Below are 21,468 nucleotides of genomic sequence, written 5' to 3'. Positions count from 1 at the left end.
CTCTACAATCATTTCTACAGCCAACAACATCTCCGACCTACACTCCCTAACCCAAACAGCTCTACTTTCCACTGAACAGTGGCTTTCACAAAACCTACTGATTCTCAGTCCTACCAAAACCAAACTCTTACTCTTCCTGCCCCACTCCCTTAATCATCATAAACTCTCCTTTGTCATTAAGTCTCTCAATAACACAACTATCATACCTGACACCCACACAAAACTCCTTGGAGTCATTATCGACGATGACTTAAAATTCAATCAACACATACAGCAATGTATAAAGAAAACACATCAGAAGTTAGGTCTGTTATACCGAAACAAAAAGTATCTCAGTCCCGAAGCTAGACTCACCCTAGGACAAGCACTTCTCCTCCCCTCACTCCTCTATGCAGCCCCAGTTCTTACAAATATCCAAAAAACTACCCTGAGTAAACTCCAACAATCCTACCACAAAATAGCCAGATTCATCACCAACTCCCCAAACAACACACACCACTGTATTGCTTTGAAGTCTGTACAATGGCTAGAACTCCCACAACTACTACATCTCTATCAATTTCACATGTTGCACTCTATGCTCTTTAAACCATCCAACTGTCCATCCCTATCTCTCCTTGTCTCTGTCTACAACCCATCTCGACCCCTCTGCACCTCTAATCAACAATTGCTTGAAATTTACCACCCAAACAAGTCAGTAGGTAAGCTACTCTACAAACACTCTGTGGCCCAAGCCTGGAACAAACTACCCCTTGACATTAGCTCAATCTCTCACACCCCACTATTTAAAAAGAAACTAAAGACTCATTTACTCAATTACAAAATTTGCCCCTGCTATGACCCAGCATAATTTCTCTCCTCCCCCCAGTTAGGAATCACTCTGTCTATCCCCACTAGTACAGTTACATAGCGAAAAAAAAAAAAAGGCTTGTACTGTCATATACTATTGTTGATGTTGTTTTGTATATTGTGTTACTATTGTAAGACTAGTTTGCTGTGCTTGTATACTACTGTAATATTTTTATTGTTCTATTCTGGAGCTTTTCTCCTCGGGTCTCCACTGAAAATGGGACAAAATCCCAGTTGGACTAACCCGGTCAACAAATGTCAATAAATAATAATAAATAAATAAATATTTACTCCTTTGTCATTGCTGCTACTGACTTTTTTTTTCATGTCAACAGTTAAAACGTATCTCTGCAAAAGATGCATTGGCCCACCCTTACCTAGATGAAGGACGATTACGGTACCATACCTGCATGTGTCGCTGCTGTTTCACCATATCCTCAGGAAGAGTCTACACCAATGACTTTGAGCCCTCTGCCATCCCCAAGTTCGATGACTCCTATGAGAAAACTCTTGCCTCTGTTTGGCAGGTTAAAGGTTAGTTACATCCAGTCCTTCTGGAAATGTGAGCTATAGGTTACAGTGTAAAACTGCTCTGTTTTGGCTGTAAGATGATATCTGGACTGTTTCATGTTGAACTTTACAGCTGAAGGCTGAAAGCTGAAAGCTTTCTAGAGTAATAGTCTTCACAGTTGTAGCAGTGTGTGTGTGTGTGTGTGTGTGTGTGTGTGTGTGTGTGTGTGTGTGTGTGTGTGTGTGTGTATGTATGTATGTATGTGTATATATCTGTACATATATATATATATATAAAATACGTACACAAATGTTTACTCTTGTCCTGTGTGAAGGGAGGCCATGATAGCCTGAGACTTGGCATTAAAGCAGAACCTTTAACTCATGGTCTGTTGCAAACCATCTGAGTGGTTCCACATCTGAGTCATACAAGTGGAAATTGAACATGGACATTTTCCGTAAGCTAACTTTATTTTGGGCTAGCCTATCAGTAGACCTGCATCTGTCCCAGATATTCTTGCTAGTGGATGTATTTTCGATTTCTTGGAACATGGACCTCTTTGTACCTTCCCTCTCTTATCACCAGGATGCAAAAAAAAAGATGAGGCTGGATGTTGTCACCCTTTTTTAGCAGTCCCTCTTAGCCCCTTACAGCATGGTGCTGTCCACTCAGGGAGTTGAGCAGGGAGGGCCCACCCCATCTCACTACCTTCTTACCCAGCAGCTGGAAGCTCTGATATGTTCCCCTAAAATACTTACATTGGTAAGATGACAGATGGAACCTTGACTCCGTATTGGACTGACTTTCTACTTGAGGTTCCTAGAAAGCCTGCTAGTCACATGTATTCCAGCAAGTAAAAAAAAATTCCCTTTTCAGATGGAGAAGTAATGTTTTTTACTGCAGTCATGGCCTAGCAGACATTTTTAACTTGCCTTAGCATCTGTTTGATTTGAGCCTAAGTTATGTTGTGTGGCCAAGGTATATGTTTGTGTGTGTGTGTGTGTGCGTGTGTGTCTCTCTCTCTGTCTATCTGTGTCATTAATTACATAATGAGTTTGTGCATAATGGAACTAGCTTATTTTTGACTTACCAAGGAGTTTCTGAAGTTGGTACTGTAACTTTGGCCTCTTTTAAAGAGTTTGTTTGATCTCCTGTTTGAGATTTGATCTTTATGACCTCCTCTGTGCAAATGTGGGCCATCTACAGACCCTGAAAACTTCATGCCCATAGGTCACACTAGTCTCATATGCAAAGCCAGGGAACGAATTATTATGGAAATGATCAATAATGACATAGGAAGCCTCCAGACATTGGAAGCAACCCAGTTTGGTTTTGACAAGGGTAGGTCATGCCTTCTCAACCTCATGGACTTCTTTGAGAAGGTCACCAAAGCAATGGATGGAGGGCGTCGTGGTTCACACTGCCTACCTTGACAAGGCTGAAGCATTTGGCCCAATACCCCACCTGGGTGTTGTTGACAAACTCAAGAGTTTAGGTACAAACCCTTATGTCACCCAGTGGGTAGCCGTCTGGCTCATAGACAGGACCCAGGAAGTTCGAACTGGGATTTCCACATTTACAATGAGGCCAGTTGCAAGCAGATTCCCTTGAGGATTGGTCGTAGGACATCTCCTTTCTGGCATTTACTTCTTTGAAATTAAGGCCAATGTCCATGACCTAAATTTCCAGATGATTGCAAATTAGGTGTTGCTATTGAATACCCCGCTGACACACATGTTCTCCAGGAAGGGCTGATACAGACAAACAACTGGTGTTAGAGCCACAGACTAAAACTAAATGGCAAGAAATGCATAATAGTATCCTTCGGGAAGTCATCCACCCCTGGTAACTGTCATATTGACAACAAAGCCTAAGAGCTGACCCAGTAGTCAGGGACTTGGGGGGACACAGAGACAGTAATCTAGCCTTTGACCATCACCTGTCCACAGTAGTGAGGAAATCATTCTATGTTGTGGAACTTATAAACAAAGGTATGGCATCTAGATCCCAGGAAGTCATTGGTCCACTGCATTTGGCTTTCATCAGACCTGTCATTTAATACAATGACCCCTTTGATGTGTACTTAACCAGGCATAATCCAACAATTGGAACATTCACAGAGGTTCCTCACTATAAGAATACAAGATGTAAGTAACATATCCCTTTCAGACCACCTCTAGGCCCTGTTCCTGTATTCAGTTTCCTACAGGCTGTTGAAGGGAGATCTGTTCATGGCATACAAGGCATTGTCAGACCTCACTCTGATGGACCTCCTGCATGTCCACAAAACAATCAGCACCAGAATTACCCATCTTAAATAATTCATCCTTGACAGTGATATAAATTGGACTTGCTGGAGAGGCAGGTATGTATCCCACAGACTACCCCTTCTCTAGAACAATCTCCCCATCCACGTGAAGCAGATTTCCTCCCTAACCCAATTCAGGTGCAACTTAGGCAACTGGATGGGGGACCAGGAAATTCATCCCTGATTTGGCACCTATGTCTCTAATGGACATAGGCAGCCTGTAAATGGTTCGTCTCCCAGGTCCCTGCTTGTAAATGTTTCACCTCCCAAGTCCCTGCTTACATTATTAAGGGTACCAGAACTTGTTGGAGATTTGGGATGCATGGCTAGGCTTAAAAAGGCCTTTGTGGTTGTTAGCCTTGTAAATGCCTATGACCGACTGGATTGCCTTTATTTTGAGTTTGATAGCTCAGCAGACTTTGTTTGTCTCCTAGAGGGCACTGTTTTATGGTGGCTGTTGTCTTCATCATACAGATCTCAAAGCTGCAGGCTCTTACAAGTAGGGAACTCTGCAATGTATTTCAAAAGGACTGGCTTTTCCATTAAGACTAATCCACACTTATTTCTGTAATTTGTCTCTCATCTGTCCTTTAATCAGTTCATTCATCTCTGGAATGTATGGGCGAAAAGATGCTTTATACCTTGGATGTGCATCAGAAGGTTAGCTTCTGCCTGAATAGAGCTGTTGAGCTTACAAAATTGATTGGTTGCTTTGTCTTGTATGGGGGGGGGGGGGTCAGCAGTAGCCAGGCAGGTACTATCCAGATGAACTGGCAGCAGCACTGTGAATTCACCTGATAGCCAACTAGCCATTGAGCAGTGTGTTCAAGGACCACCCTGCAAATGAGGCCTGCTTCCAGTACCTGATTTAAGAGTTTTCTGCATTGTACACTGGACATTGTGTGAACTTTACTAAATACTGTTATTTGGATCACCACTCTAAGAACTCTTTCTTCCTTTGACATATCTTTGGTGGTGGATTCAGTCTTCTGAGCCTTGGTTCCTTGACATTTCTGTCAGCTTCTTACTGGGAAACTTTTATTGGTGTTTGGGATTATTCCAAGCTATTACTCACTGCAAAAGGCCTTTCAAAAAGATAAACACTTGCCATGTACATAAGATCATAGGTTCACTGGTGATAACTAGTGTAACAACCCCAGTGGACCTTTTTAAGCCTAGCCATGCCTCACAAGTGGATCTGATAAGCTTGGCACCATTTGGCACCCTTGGGTCATTGTAACGGATATATGTAGGCTTGGGCAAGGGGAGTCAACATTTACAGGTTGCCTCTGTCTAATACAGACATAGTTGCAAGACTAGGGGTTCAATTTCAGATTCCCCATGTACTGGTCCAAGTTGTGCTTGTATTGGGTTAGATGCTTCAAGATAGCATAGCTTTAGATTTATACTGGTATTTGCTGCAGAAAGACCACTTGAAAGTTGTATTATATGGTAATTACTTGTATGTCTGCTGTATCCTGATATTTGTTTAGGTGTGGTTTCAAAACAGAGCAGGCAGGGATGAAGAACTAAACAAATCTGAATTTTACTGTATGTATCACAATTTTGCAAAAACATGGATTTAAAAAAATAACTACTGTTTTATCTACGTACATGAAATAATCATCTATATCTAATAGTAGTATTGCTGATCAGTGTTTGAAAAGCATTTTCATGTTAACAGCCCTTCAAATATACAGATGTTTGAAAAAAAAAAAATTCTTTCCATTTATTGTCCATTATGTTATTGCCTCTTCTTTTAAAGCTAATTCCATATACCTTTATCCCTATGTAAAGGTTTTCACTTTTTCTGTCTATTGGTAGGATAGTGGTGAGGCCTAAGCCTTGTTTTGTCAGATAAGTGACAGGAGGATGTGTTTTGATCCACTAAGCTTTTTTTGGGGGGGGGAGGGGGGGGTAAAGAAAAGCTCATTGGTCTGCAAAATTGCTATGCAATTGTGTCAGAAACTATATTTGTGTGTTTTTTTTCCAGAGCTCATTCATCGGTTTATTATTGAACACCAGCAAGGTAAACGAGTGCCGCTTTGTATCAACCCTCAATCTGCTGCCTTCAAAACATTTATCAGGTAAGTTGCATCTGGACACAATGATGGGTTACCAGATGTTTCTGAAAAGGCATTGAAGGATAGTGTGTTCTTTGCATCACTTCCTGCGTTGGACTCCCTGGATTAATGTTTTGTACGTACCTGTGGTGCAGGACATGATCAGTATGATCTATTTGTGTCTTCTGGTTTATTTAAACCTTGTGTAGTCATGGCTGTAGATTGTAAAATACTATTGTAAGTGCAATAATAGAAACTCTGCATGCAAAGCTGCAGTCAAGCAATAAAACGGACTTTGTACAATGTAACAGTGCTTCAAAGCAAGGAGTATTATTGAACTACATAATTACAAAATTTTGTTACTTATTGACAAGTATGTAAATAAATAAAACAGTACCAATTTTCCACTGAGATGCCATCAGTCCTAGATTATGCAAATTATCATACTGATGTAGTGCATTCTAAATGATGCATAACATGCAGAGATACAGGTATGACCTATAACATCAGTAATATTATAAAATACATTTTTCTAGTGTATGTTGGTATGCAGTGTACCAGAAATGATGCATGACTACATGGAATGGTTGGGGTGGGTATTAGCATAGCAGCAGTGTTTTAACCAGCATTCAAATGAAATACATAAAGGAATGCCTGTACTCTGAGGATGAGGTGTTCGGTCCATAGCTTAAAGGAAAGTTGTCTGCTTACAGGAAGCCTCAATCACTGCACATTTCAAGGCTTCAGATCTTTTAATTCACATGCAGTAAACATTTAAAAAAATAACAGCCTTGCTGTTTTATTTCATTTGTTAAAAAGGCATGTGGTAAAGTGGAACAGTGAATTGACTCAGCTATAATAACCCATGTTCTTGGGTCCATAGTTCAGCCAGTTGTGCATAACAGACTGTCATAAACCAACCATCACCGTCTCCAGATAAATTGTCCAGCCTGATATTTTGTGAAGAAATCAAAAAAACTGTTGACCAGATGTACTCCCAGCTACAGGTGTGCCACATGATGCTAAAGAAGGCTGTTGTACCACTGTAACCCTGAGAAGCTCTGTTAGCTTATTTACTTTGATTAGGAAATCGCACAGCAGCATTGCATCATGTGCCATTTGAGCAGTGTCCAGTAAATGCCACTGCCATCTGTATAAAAAAAAAAAAAAAAGACAACATTAGCTCCTCCTTAAAGAACAGACTGGATTCATTTGGTATCAACTCGCCCTAACCTTCAGTAGGAATTTGTCTGTCCTTTTCTGGGTAGAAGGGTGTCCTACAGTAAGCACTCTTTACACCAGTGGCTGTTATCACATCTAATTGTAAAAAGCAAAAACCACACACTCTGCCAAAGGTTGCTCACAACACACAATAGATTCCAAATAAATCAAAATGTGAACACACCAACCAAGCTGAGAAGACACGAATAAATAGTTATCTGCCAAAACCTGATTTTTAATGGCTTTATTGTAGAAGGATGAGAGCTTTCACGGGGCTACCACTTCTTCAGATCCAAATAAAACTAACACCTTAAGAAACAGACAATATATACTAATTAAAATCACATGTTACTAAAATCAACAAATCAGAATCAACGTCTCTTAATTAATGCTGGCTTCAATGTTACACTTGCATTCAGGCCCGGATCTCTATGGGTTTGTAGTGCTATTATCCATTTTACTTCTCGATTCTCTAAATAATTATTCACATCACCACTTCTCCTGCCAGTTCTAGCTTTCTGGAGAACTCTAGAATAAAAAAACACTGTATCCTGTAGATGTTCTTCATGTTTCACTGTTGCAGTCATTACATTTGGGTAATCCTGCTGGCAGGTTGCCCTCAGTTGGCCTGAATTCCAAAGTCTTGGGTCCTGTGTCAGTTGCTGTTGCCCCATCCCTGACGTCAGGTCGTCAGGGGTATAAAAGATGCAGCTGACGCCATTTTCTTCAGTCTTTCTTGCCGCACAGTGCTCGAAGCAGAAGCAGTTCGCAAGTGTTAGTCGGCCGACTCCTAAGATTTTCGTGTTCGAGTTTCAGATCAGAAGTCTTCATTACAAGCTAAGTACCCCATTGGGGAAACTTTTTTTCTTGCTCCAGACCAATGTCAGAAAAAGTTAGTAATTGTATTTGTTGTGGGAAGCAAATACCTCATAAGGACTTTCATTCTTACTGTATTCCTTGCCTAGGCCCTGACCACGACGTTTCAAGTTGTCGGTTTTGTGCTAGATTTAACCAACGCACTATTAAGCGTCGATACAATTTTGCACTAAGCTATTTTGGGTGCAGATTTAATTATACAATGTCGTCGGATAGCCATCCAACTACCCGGAGTTCACAAAAAGTGTAAAGAAAGAAAAAAAGACAGGCAACCGAAGTCCAAAACCGATGACGAAGCTTCTCCTAAGCCAGTCGCCGGTTCTCAGTGAGACGTTTTTGCAGCCCCTGACGCCCGCTACTTTAGAGTCGCAGGCCGCTACCGACTCCCACGTGGAGTCAGTCAGGCTGCTAGAAACTCAAGGTATTGGAGCCTCGGAGACTATTCCCTCATATGGGTCTGGAGCCACTGAGCAAGCATCGGTTTCTGAGGGTGTTTTCAGACCTAAACAATTATACATTAAACCAACTTCAGCTTCAAAGGCAAAGACTAAAGCACATTTAAAGACAAAAAAACAAGTTCACCAGCCACATGGACAGGCCTCCATGCCAAAAAAACAGATGCTCAAAATGGCCGAAGACTTAATTACCTTGATCAGGGGTTCCCATCCCCCTCCTGATAAGAGGCCTAGGCAAGAGACAGACTATGAATCTTCAGATCAGGTTTCCATTTCCTCTGATTCCTCTTCTGATCAGGAATATTCTCTTCCTCCCTATGAGGATTCCGATGCTGAAGAATCTATTCCTTCAGCTTCTTCTGCTGAGGACTATTCTTTTGGGGAAACCTTGCATACCATGAGGGAGCATTTCCACTGGGAGAGCCAAGATTTTTCAGAATCTAAGAAGAGACTCAGGGACTTCCTTCTACTACCTCAACACAGGCCTCTAGCTATTCCACTTGTGTTAAACATTGTAGATTATGTGTTTTCAGAGTCTAGTCTGACTCCTGACTCCTTACCTCCAGCTCCTGTTAAGCCTGACAGATGCTACACGGTTCCTGACTCTCATAAATTGCTTTTCAAAAACCCTGCTGCAGACCCAGAAACTATTCCTCAGGGTCCCAAAGGGGTTAAGGCTTCCACTGCAAAAAACCCTACCTCCTCTGACAGAGATTCTATGGCACTGGATAGATGGGGAAAAAAGATTTACACATCTGCTACCTTGGCTATAAGGGCCTTAAACTGCCAGTTTCATATGCTCAAGTATCAGCAATATGTTCATGACACTGCTTAAACACAAAATGTTAGTAAATTCTGAACATGCAGAAAACAAAGAAAAGCAGGATTTATTGCATGCAGCTGAACAAGTTGGAAAGCATACTTTGCAATATGGTTTTGATTCTCTAGAGGCCTCCTGCAGGGCCGCTGTTATGGGTTCTGTAATTAGGAGGCATGCTTGGTTAAAGGAACAAAATCTGCCTGATCATGTCAAAGCTAAATTATTAGATGCACCATTACAGCATGATGCCTTGTTTGGTGTTAAGGCAGAAGAAGTGTTAAAGAAAATGGATGACAAAGCTAAATCTATGCAGACGGTCAAAGATTTTTTACAAGTACAGCCACCTAGGTTTAGCAGACACTGGCCTACAAAAAATTGGTCCTTTCCAGTGTCAGACACTCCTCAAAGGGGCAGACCCAGACGCCCTAGAGGCAGATCCCAGCCGCAAGGTTCGTACAGGTCTAAGCAATGGGGTGCTTCTACCTCCTAAAGTGGAGAAGACAAATCACAACCATACAGGAAACAGTCCCAATGACTTCCCCCTGCCTGCACCAAGCACTTATCTACTGGCAGCACACTTAGGGGGAAAAATAGCACTTTTTTCTCATAATTGGCACATTATAACCCAGGACAAATGGGTTCTAGACATAGTGTCACAAGGCTACAAGTTTCACTTCCATACCCTGCCAAGGGCAAACGGTTGGCCAGACCTGTCAAAAAATCAATGGGCAGAGGCGCAAAAACAACTCTCATCCCTCATGGACATAGGGGCTATTCAACAAGTGCCACAGCAAGAGCAAGGACAAGGATTTTACTCAAGACTGTTCTTGGTACCCAGAAAGGACAAGGCATGGAGACCAATACTGGACCTATCTATTCTAAACACTTTCCTGGATATACCAAAATTCAAGATGTTGACCTTGCAGCAGCTTCTGCTCATGCTGGGCAGAAAGGCTTGCCTCGTCACTTTAGACCTAAAAAAGGCATACCTGCATGTCCCAATCAGACCATCATGCAGAAGATACCTCAGATTCAAGGCTGGTTCAAAGCATTACCAATTCTCTGCACTGCCCTTTGGCTTATCTACTGTGCCCAGGGTCTTCACAAAGTGCCTGGCACCAGTAATTGCTTTCTGCAGACAAAGAGGAATACAAATATATCCCTACTTGGACGACTGCCTCATTCAAGCAGTGAACAAGGACATTCTACTACAGCATCTGGTGTTTGTGAAAAAAACTTTTAACATGCCTAGGGTACACAGTCAACGAAAATAAATCAAAACTAGTACCCTCTCAAGAGATAATATTCCTGGGTGCAAGCTTAAATACAACTGCTCAGATGGCTTATCTCACGCCAGACAAACAAAGGCAACTGACTATCTATTTCAAGGAAATGGCAACAAAGGCCCAGTTATCTGCAAGAAAAATTCTGCAGGTTTTGGGCTTCATGGCATCCTGCATTCTACTAATTCCATATGCAAGATTGCATATGAGGAAACTTCAATGGTACCTAAAAAGTGTCTGGACACAACATTGCTACAGCCTGGAAACAATGATTACTCTCATTCCCTGCCTGCAACAGGAGTTTAGATGGTGGGCAAAGGCTTGTCACCAAAACAAGGGACAGTCATTCTCACTACCCCCAGCCAGGCAGAACCTAACAACGGATGCATCAGATTACACCTGGGGGCCCCACATGGCAGGAAGAGGCATTCAGGGCACCTGGTCCACAAATCAAATGCATCTGCATATCAATCAAAAAGAGATGCTAGCTGTTCAAAATGCCCTGACAGCCTTCAAGGACCTAATTCATCCGGGACAACTACTGATAAAGACAGACAATACCACGGTCATGTGGTACATAAACAAGCAGGGGGCCACGCATTCTTGCCCCCTTTGCAGACTAGCCATAGCTTTATGGGGCACAGCATTGACCTACCAAGTTCATCTGCATGCACAATTCCTGCCAGGAAAGAACAATACTCTGGCAGACGAACTAAGCAGAAACCTCATGGATCCCCACGAGTGGCACCTGGATCCACAAGTCTCCAGCATGATAACAAAGAAATGGGGATGCCCAGATATAGATCTGTTTGCCTCCCCTCACAATTATCAACTAAAAAGATTCTGCACAAGGACTTATCACAGACAAGCATGGAAAGTGGACGCCTTATCTTTCAAATGGAAAAACCTATCAGTATATGCCTTTCCCCCACTGCCTCTCCTCCCCAAGGTACTCCTAAAGGTAAGACAGGAGAAACCAAATATAATTCTGATTGCCCCAGACTGGCCCCGCCAGTACTGGTACCCGATCTTAAGGAACTTGTCTCAATGCCCAGCCTGGACATTACCTCAAATACCTCATCTACTGTCCCAACAAAACAATCAGATTCTGCACAGCCAACTCAGGACTCTAAACCTGGCAGCATGGCGGATAATGTAGCCATACAAAGCACACCTCTCAGTAAAGCTGTGAAGGATGTCATTTTGGAAGCCAGAAGGCCTAGTACTAGAAAATCCTATGCTGGAAAATGGAAGAGATTTTGTGCCTGGAACCAAGCTCAAGGAACTGACACAGCTGTACCAAATATTCCTCAGATTTTGCAATACTTAACTGAGATGCTGGACAAAGGCCTATCTTTCTCATCAATTAAAATTCATGCCTCTGCCATTTCGGCTCATTACAATACAGAGCCACCACTCTTTACTCATCCTTTATTAAGGCAGTACCTCAGAGGAGCCAAAAATTTAAGGCCTCCAAGGAGATCACCAATGCCTGCATGGTAACTCAATTATGTATTGGAAAAACTCACCCTACCTCCTTTTGAGCCAGCTGCTACGGCGGATATAAAGTTTTTATCTTGGAAAACAGCTTTGCTCCTAGCAATAACTTCTGCTGCGAGAGTTGCACTTACATAGCCAAACTGGAAGCTAAGCTCTCTCCGGCCAAGATTGTACTAGACAGTCAAGAGGAGAAGGTTAACACCTGCATTACATCTCAAGCAACTCATAGCTCTTCAAAACCCACACCATCAACACCCACACATAGCAACACTAAACCCACATATGTGGAGGCCCTTAACATTAACCTGCCCAAGCAACAAGGACCTCCGAAGCCGAAACGCAAACAAACATCAGTCACAACCAAAGTGACACATAGCTCACAACACCAGTGTGCCACCAAACAACAGCCCCTAAGGCAAGACAATGTACCCAACACTTTAGTCATAGGTGACTCTGTAGTCAGGCACACTAATGTCCCACTCACCAGGCTGAACAAGGAGAAAATTACAGTCAGCTGCCTGTCAGGAGCCAGGATCCACCACATAACGCATGCACTCAAGTCACTCAACTACAAGTACAAATACGACTCTGTCATTGTCCATGCTGGAGTGAATGACTTGAGACATACCTCCCTGGACTACATGAAAAGAGACATGGAAGAGCTCTTGGATCATGTGACCCAGGCAGGTTTGACCCTAGCCCTTAGTAGCATCCTGCCTTCACCCAGAATGATACCACAGTACAAGGACAAAATGATTGACTTCAAGCAGTTGGCTAAGCTTCTGGTGTCATTCAGAGGGGATCTGTCTGCCTGGGAAGACATGATCTACAAACCAGGATGATTTGCCAGAGATAGTCTGCACCTGTCACCCCTGGGATTCAGGTTACTGGCTAAAGCTCTTGCCAACCCTATAGTGCCTTTTTTTAGGCAAGGTTCAAAGGATAAAACCACCACCGTAACAGATACAAGCATGCAAAATCTGAAGGTAATGCTACTCAATGCTAGAAGTCTAAACCTCAAAATGCACTCTCTCGAGGCACTCCTAAAAATGGAGAACATCGATATCTGTGCAGTAACTGAGACCTGGTTCAAGGCTCCAGAGATCACCCCTGCAATGCCAGGCTACAATTCTTACCACACATTTCGGCCACAAAACCAAGACCAAAACACTAAAGGTGGAGGAGTGTCCATATTCACACCTCCAGGCTAGTTGCCCAACACAATGCATCTGAAATTCTCCAGGTGCAACTAACACTAGGTACGACTGCAATCCAAATTGTAGCTTGCTACAGATCCTCCACCATGCCCCAAGATTCTCACTACACCTTTCTAAACATACTGGAAAATAATAAGATACAACCAAACACTCTAATACTGGGTGATTTCAACTACCCTGCCATTAATTGGGAAAACTACTCAGGTACCAACTCCTTTTCCCAACGGTTCTTGGAATTCATAAATTCCAATGCCCTGGATCAACTAATCCATTGTCCCACCAGGGGAGCCAATATCCTAGACCTGGTCATTACCAACATGGGAGATAGATGTTCCACACCAGTGGTCACCCCCTCATTGGTCAGGTCTGACCATAAGCAAATCACCTTTGACATCCACATCCCACCACCACCCCCCAGTAAGGAAACCTCCTTAAAAAACTTCTCCAAAGCCAACTTCATGCTATTGAAGTCAGAAGTGACAAACTTCACAACACCCACGCAGATGGGATCTGGAAGTTCGACTGCAGAATCCTACACTAAGGCACTGTACGAGCACATCCACTCATGCATGAATCGTGCCATCCCAAATAGAACCAAGATGCTCTTCTCCAAAAAAAGGAAGCCAATCTGGTGGTCCCCTGCTATAAACAAACTATACAACAGAAGGAAGAAGCTGTTGCAGAAAAGAGGAAAATCCCAGGATGCAAAAAACTCCCTCACCAGCCTCAGTAAGAAGCTGAGATCCCTCATAAAATCCTCAAAAGCTAGTTACAAAAATAAAATTACCAAAGATTCCAAAGACAACCACAAGGCATTCTATAGTCATGTAAAAAATCTAAATGGCAATGCTCAGATCTGCTCTGGGCTACAACAGAATGGCATTAAATATACTGATCCCAAGGATATTGCCAATATCCTAGCAGATCGATTTAGTGCCAACTTCACCCCCGTCTCACCCCCTAAAGGGCCCATCTCAATACCAAAAGATTGCCAAATTCCGATAATCACGGCCACACAGGTAGAAACCGCACTCTCCAAAGCTAAGAATACAGCATCCATGGGACCAGATGACATCCCAGGCTGTGTACTACATGAGCTATAAAATGAACTGGCACCTCACCTGAGTGTCATGTTTAATCATAGCCTCACCTCAGGCTTCGTGCCCACTGAGTGGCGCACAGCTACAGTTATCCCACTCCACAAGGGAGGATCCACCTTGGATCCCGGGAACTACCATCCCATCAGTCTGACAAGCCTGATCTGCAAGGGCATGGAACACATTGTCATGGAACTTATAAACAAAGACATTGGCAACCTTCAAACACTGGACCCCACCCAGTTTGGGTTTGTGAAGGGCCGATCTTGTCTCCTGAATCTGATTGACTTCTTCAAATCAGTCTCCAGAGCTGTGGTTGAGGGTAAGGTGGTCCACCCAGCCTATCTGGATCTCGCCAAGGCCTTCGACACCATCCCCCACTCTGGAATCATAGATAAACTTACTAAGCTGGGCATAAATCCCTATGTCACTCGATGGGTTGCCAACTGGCTTACTGACAGAACCCAGACTGTAAAAGTAGCTGACTCCAAATCCAGCTCCAGACAAGTGACAAGTGGAGTACCTCAGGGTTCAGTCCTGGAACCACTCTTGTTTGGCATCTACTTCTCGAAGTACAGGCCAACACTAAGGGACTCTGGCTAACAAAGTTTGCAGATGACTGCAAACTGGGAGCCATTATTGAATCCCCAAATTATGTGGATATTCTACAAAAAGGCATTACAGAAACAGATGCCTGGTGCCAGAGCCATGGGCTCAAGCTTAATGCCAAGAAATGTATAGTTATCCCCTTTGGAAAAAAACATGTACCCATGAATTACCACATAGGTGGCAGGGATGCTAAACATCGAATGTGTGATGAGAGACTTAGGGACACAGGTGGACAGTGGTCTCACTTTCGATAACCACATCGCCACAACAGTCAGGAAATCCTTCTATGTGGCACACCTCATCACTAAGGGATTTTCATCCAGAAAAAAGGAGGTCATTGTCCCACTGTACTCATCCCTCATTAGACCCATTATAGAGTATAATGCCCCGTTTGGTATGTACCTCACAAGACATCTGCAACAGCTGGAAAGGCCACAGAAATACCTCACTAAAAGAATCACAGGCCTAAAGCAGATGCCATATTCTGATCGTCTAAAAAAACTCCAGCTATACTCTGTGGCATATCGTCTACTCAGAGGCGATCTCTGCTTAACATACAAGGCCATGTCAGACCCTGAGCTGTTGGACATGCTCCACTTAAAGAAATCCCAATCCCTCAGAGCCACATGGTCCAGGGATCTAAACCTTGTCATCACAATGAACAAAACATGCTGGAGGGATAGGTTCCTGACCCAGAGACTCCCTATACTCTGAACTAGACTGTCCATACATGTCAAGCAGAGCGTCTCATTGGCCCTCTTCAAAAGGAACCTTGATGATTGGATGGGAGATAGGAAATTCACCCCAGGGATCATGTCAGTCGCCCTGCTAGACAGGGGCCCAGAGAAGTAAATATTGTGGGAAGAAATATCCAGGGAATTGTTATGGCTAGGCTTGCATAGGCCCTAGAGCCGATAGCCTAGTACCAACCTATGAGCCTGTGAACCTGTGCAAGACGAGTGTCAGAGCTACAGGCTCTCATGGCTGTGGAACCTTTTATCATTTTTTATCCAGACAGGGTCTCTCTGAGAACAAACCCTACATTTATGCCTAAGGTGGTGTCTAGTGTAGCCCTTACCAAACTATTCATATGCCAACTTTTTATCCAAATCCACAGAACAAGGGGGAAACATTCTGCATTCTTTGGATGTACACAGACAACTTAGATTATATTTGGACAAAACTAAAGTTTTCAGAAAGACAGAACAATTACTAGTGGCATATGCTGCAGGATCACAAGGAAAGGCTATCTCCAAGCAGACTATCTCAAAGTGGATAGGTCACTGCATTCGTTTCTGCTACTCTCAGCATGGCAAGCCAGTGCCTAAGGGCATTAGGCCACATTCAATCAGAGCTGCAGCCTTTCTCAGGGGAGTACCAACCAAAGACATTTTAGAGGCTGCTACTTGAAGTTCAGTGCACACCTTTACAAAGCATTATAATCTGCCACTTTACTCTAAATCCAGAGCAGGCTTTGCCACTGCAGTTCTGCAGGGCCTCATAGCTGCTTCTAATGTTGTTTAGCTCCAGCCCCCCAAACATAGCTTTGGGACTCTACCCAAATGTAATGACTGCAACAGTGAAACACGAAGAACATAGTACAGTTGTGTACACTTACCATAAATGTAGATGTTAGAGTGTATTCACTGTTGCAGTCCAGGTTACCCACCCACCATCCCCCTTATTTCTGCTGGAACTTATCTTTACTTCTCTGATCTATACAACCTATGTGGTATATTTATATATATCTAGCCTACCCCTTTGGGGGCACCTGACATCCGGGGCAAGAAAAACTGAAGAAAATGGCGTCGGCTGCATCTTTTATACCCCTGACGACCTGACGTCAGGGATGGGGCGACAGCAACCGACACAGGACCCAAGACTTTGGAATTCAGGCCGACTGATGGCAACCTGCCAACAGGATTACCCAAATGTAATGACTGCAACAGTGAATACACTCGAACATCTACATTTATGGTAAGTGTACACAACTGTACTTTTCTGCATGTGCAGCCAAAGCATTTGTATGTACATTATTCCTTATATTGCTAAGATGTTCTAAAATCCTATCTTTAAGCTGACGTGTTGTTTTTCCTACATAAAAGGAATGACATTGTGTGCAGGTTGCCAAATACACTAAGAAATTGCTATTACATGTAGCTGATAATCTAGGAATACATTTCCTTTCAGTAATAGGGTGAACAAATGTTTGGTCTTGAACAATAAAGGAACATGCTTTGCATTTCCCACAAGGAAATGTTCCTGCTCTCAATAAGAGTTCTGCTTCCAATTTTTAGGGCCATAACACAACCTTCTTTTTAAGCTCATGTTGTTCCTAAAAATAAAATTGGGGTCTTGACTGACAACCTTTCTAATACTATCATTAGCCAACAAAATAGGCTAATTCTTCCTAACTATGTCACAAAACTAATATACATTGCTAGAATAGGTGAAAAGCATTTTGGACTTACTACCAGCAGATTTAAACTTATAACTGTTCATTATGATCCCTAAGCCTGCTGGAAAAATAAGGGGCCCCTCTATTACTCCTATATGACTCTATTTCTGTATAGATGTTATCAGTCAATTTGTTCGGATATCCTCTACTTGAAAGATCTTGTAAAAAAGTTCCAAGTGACTCGGTCATCTCTGAAGTATCAGTCTTAAGTCGGGAGATTCTCAATGATTGTCCTTTAACAATGTTGGAAAAGATATGTGAAGGATGCATGCTGGATTTATGTAAAATATTTTTCCAGCATGTTTTCTTAAATAGTTTGGTGTCTAGTCCACCTGCATCATTCTTATATAACGTAATATCTAAAAAGTCTATGGTGGTAAAAGACCATTGCATAACAAACCTAAGAAAACTAGTAGTAGTTTCAAGATATAAAATAAAATCCTTCAACTGTATAACACTTCCTTTCCATAACAAAAGGATATCATCCACAAATCTCCTGTAATATATAGCATTCTGCATATAACTAGTGTGATTCAATAGATACTCTTCCTCCCATTGTGCCAACACTAGATTGGCATACGTGTTGGCACTTGGGGTGCCCATGGCCATCCCTTGTTTCTGTATAAAATAACTTTCGCCAAAGAGAAATATATTGTGATTCAAAATAAGTTCTAATAAAGTGCAGATCACAGTTATAGTATTATGATTAAACTGATCATGTTGTGTAATGAACAATCTAACCAAATCTATCCCTTCCACATTCGGGATTACAGTAAATAGGGATTTAATATCAAGTGTGACCAGTAGCACTTCAGATAGAGCCATCTTCTTTACTTTATCAAACAGTGTAGATAAGCAGTGCTGTGTGTCTCTCAACACTAATGGGGCTTCATCTAGCAATGGTTTAAGCATACTTTCAATGTATTGCGACAAAGGTTCTGTGGCCCAGCCTCTTAGGCAATCCATTTAAGGTGGGTATCAGAAGATATTCCACCATAAAAATTCATATAAATTGGGATTTATTAACCCACACATCAAAAACTCATACAGGTCATCTCTGATAGTATATATGCTCGTATCAATAACCTGCTCATATATTTTCATATATGTACTCTCATCTCTTCATCCAGGAGACGTAGTCCGTTCTGTTAAGAATGACTATGGCTCCTCCTTTGTCAGCTGGCCTAATGCTGATACTATCTAGCATTTGTAACTGTTTCAGAGCTTCACATTCTGCTTCATTTAAATTAAGAAACTGACTTTTAGTGTTCTTAAAAGCATTTAACATATCTAATTCGCACGCTTTAATAAATGCTTCTAAAGTGCTAGATAATGGTGGATTATAAGTACTATGTTTGTGACATGTAACAGTTTTGGCACTAGTAGTTAAAGCATTTGACTCACCATATATGCACTTCAACATAATGTCCCTGGCAAAAAGTCATAAGTCCAGTATGACTTCATTAATGTCCGACTTCTTGGCCAGTATATAACTCAGTCCCTTATTAAGCAATGCATATTGTGCTTGAGTAAAAACCACATCTGATAAATTGTAAATTAACTGGTTATGTTCATCAAATCCTGACAATTGCATCCATACTGCAAACAAAGTTACGCCCGGTGATTCAGCAGCGAGCTGGTTAGGGTCCCTCTACTGACATTGTCTGTGCCTCGATGTGCTGCTTACAGAGGCCTTCCATTTCTGATTGTGTCTGGTCTGCGAGTGCCCTCTGCGTGATGCTGTCAGCAATTGCATGGGAAGAGGTAGCGCTGTAAAGGGATTCAAGGAAAAAGAAGGCATGGCCATTTCAAGACCATACGAAACATCCTGGATTTTACTGCGAGCACCCAACAGATGCACATCTGCTCGCAATTTAGTAGTACTGCTGTTGGCATTTTCATTCACTTGTGCATTATTGTTAGAATGTATTGCTTCAGTTGAAGTAGCAGCAGGTTGAGAGTCCCTCAAAACAGGAACTGACTGTCCGTTATTTACAGGTTGCTCATTATTAAGTCCCGAGGAACGTGAAGGGGCAATATTCCATCATTGCCCCTAGACCAAATAAAAATGTGTCCTTTAACAAAGTAAGAGTAATCTCTGTGTAGTTTTTTTCTATTTCTGTGTCTTAAGTCGACATTCATATGCTAGTATATCTGCACAGACATTATCTGGTTTTAACGTCTTCATGCAGATAATCAGATTTTAGCTCACGTAAGATCCGCTCTGCCTCTGCTCTTATAGATGTTTCCTTTGGTGTGTAATAGTCAGTCAGAAGTCCCAAGTAGCCGAAGCTTGGTTCTAAATTAAGTTTCTGCCACCGTGAAAGTAATTCCAGCTCAGAGTTGCCCTGTGTGGGCATTTTAACTATTCTTAAACCTCTCGGAACAATTTTATACTCAAGGCAGGCTTCTAGGTGAAACCTCTGCCATTCATATTTCTTAAGTTTATACATTAGGCTCTCAAACTGTTTCAGAAGACTTAAAAAAAATTAGACAAGTCCTCCATTTGCTCTATAACATTCTCCTCTGTTGCCTTTAAATTTAGACACAGAAGTGGATTAGGTTGGTTGCGAACATATTTAATATATTTATCCAGACCTTCTGTTACAGTCACTTTACCTCTGGATACTTGAGCTTCCAGATTAATATCCATAGAATTCACAGATTCAGCCATGTGCAGTGTGGTGCTAATCCAATGAGGAAACGTAAAAAGCACACGCTCTGCCAAAGGTTGATCACAACACACAATAGATTCCAAATAACAAGTCAAAATATGAGCACACCAACCAAGCTAAGCAGAGACAAATAAAGCTTTATCTTCCAAAACTTGACTTTTAATGGCTTTGTTGTAGAAGGATGAGCATTTTCCCAGGGCTACCGCTTCTTCAGATCCATTATAACAGCTTAAGAAACAGGGAATATATACAAATTAAAATCACATGTTACTAAAATCAACAAATCAGAATCACTGTCTCTTAATTAATGTAATAAACTTCTGTATGAGAGAGAAAGTGTGTGTGTATATGAATGTATGTATGTGTATGGAATTTAATGGAACACTTGCATTCAGGCCCGGATCGCTATGTTCTCTAAATAATAATTCACATCACCCCTTCTCCTGCCAGTTCTAGCTTTCTGGAGAACTCCAAAATAAAAAACACTGTGTCCTGTAGTTTCTGCATGTGCAGCCAAAGCATTTGTATGTACATTATTCCTTATCCTGCTAAGCATGGCCAGCCTTAGGCATAGGCGAACTAGGCGACCACCTAGGGCGCTGTACAGGCCGGCCTTGGAAAGGGTGCTATTTTTAAGTATTTATTTTAATTAATAAAATTTGCATTCTTCTCGGCTCCCTATTCAGGAAGCCTGAACCATAGCGTGAGAGGGGGTAAGCGCCCTCCCACTTATAGCTGCAGGTTGGCCCAGAGACTAAATAAAAAAATCACGGTACACGAGTCTGTTACCTTAAGGAGGAACATTAATATGCATGTCTCATGATGCCAGCATGGAGCAAATACATTCTTCAGGCCTGCACGTAATTTTAAACTAGCAGTTCTTTTAAGAAATAAGCCAAGTCGTCGTATAGTCATTTGGTTTAGAAAGAAGGTAAGTGTATGCGTCTTTGTGTTTCAGTGTAATTTAGGCCACTTACTTCTGTATGAGAGAGAAAGTGTGTGTGTATCTGAATGTATGTATGTGTATGGAATTTAAATTTAGCTGTTCTGTTTGCATGAGAGATAGTGTGCGTGTGTGTTAATGTGTGAGAGTAGATGTGTGTACATGTGTATTGCTGATATGGTGAAAGTCTGTGTAGCAAAATCACTTTATCTCTGATGATTATATATTTACAAAGTATTGCATATAGTGCATTTTTAAATGTGTCCCGAAGCAGACCAGACAGAGAGAAGGTAGATGTGTGTGCGTGTCTGTGTGTGTCTGTGTCTGTGTGTGTGTGTGTGTGTGTGTGTGTATGTGTATATAATGTAAACTTAGTGGTTCCGTTTGTCTCTGTATGAGAGAGAAAAGTGCATGTCTGTGTTGTATGAGAGAGTAGAGTAGGACTGTGTGGAATTTAAACTACTTGTTAGTTGCTGTATGAAAGAGAAGGTGTGTGTGTCTGTGTGTTGCTATGTGGGAGTAGGTGTGCGTGTGTGGGTTTAGCATATCTTTTCAAGTGTCTACATTTAGCATTATAGTTTTT

General features: G+C 42.0%; 1 protein-coding gene across 1 annotated transcript in view; it reads left to right on the top strand.

Moving 5' to 3' along the window:
- The window catches only part of LOC122815439 (serine/threonine-protein kinase NLK2-like), a 448,006-nt gene that overhangs the window by 399,009 nt on the left and 27,529 nt on the right, over positions 1-21,468 (top strand). The window contains exons 9-10 of the mRNA XM_044087930.1: positions 1,185-1,383; positions 5,662-5,755. Of these exons, the coding sequence (XP_043943865.1) occupies positions 1,185-1,383; positions 5,662-5,755 (293 nt within the window). The remainder of the gene's footprint in view (positions 1-1,184; positions 1,384-5,661; positions 5,756-21,468) is intronic.

This window comes from Protopterus annectens, chromosome 11.part0 (assembly GCF_019279795.1).
Source record: "Protopterus annectens isolate FY-2018-M chromosome 11.part0, PAN1.0, whole genome shotgun sequence".
Lineage (NCBI taxonomy): Eukaryota > Metazoa > Chordata > Ceratodontiformes > Protopteridae > Protopterus > Protopterus annectens.
Note: the sequence above shows the minus strand (reverse complement) of the source record. Positions and strands in the feature narration are given on the sequence as shown.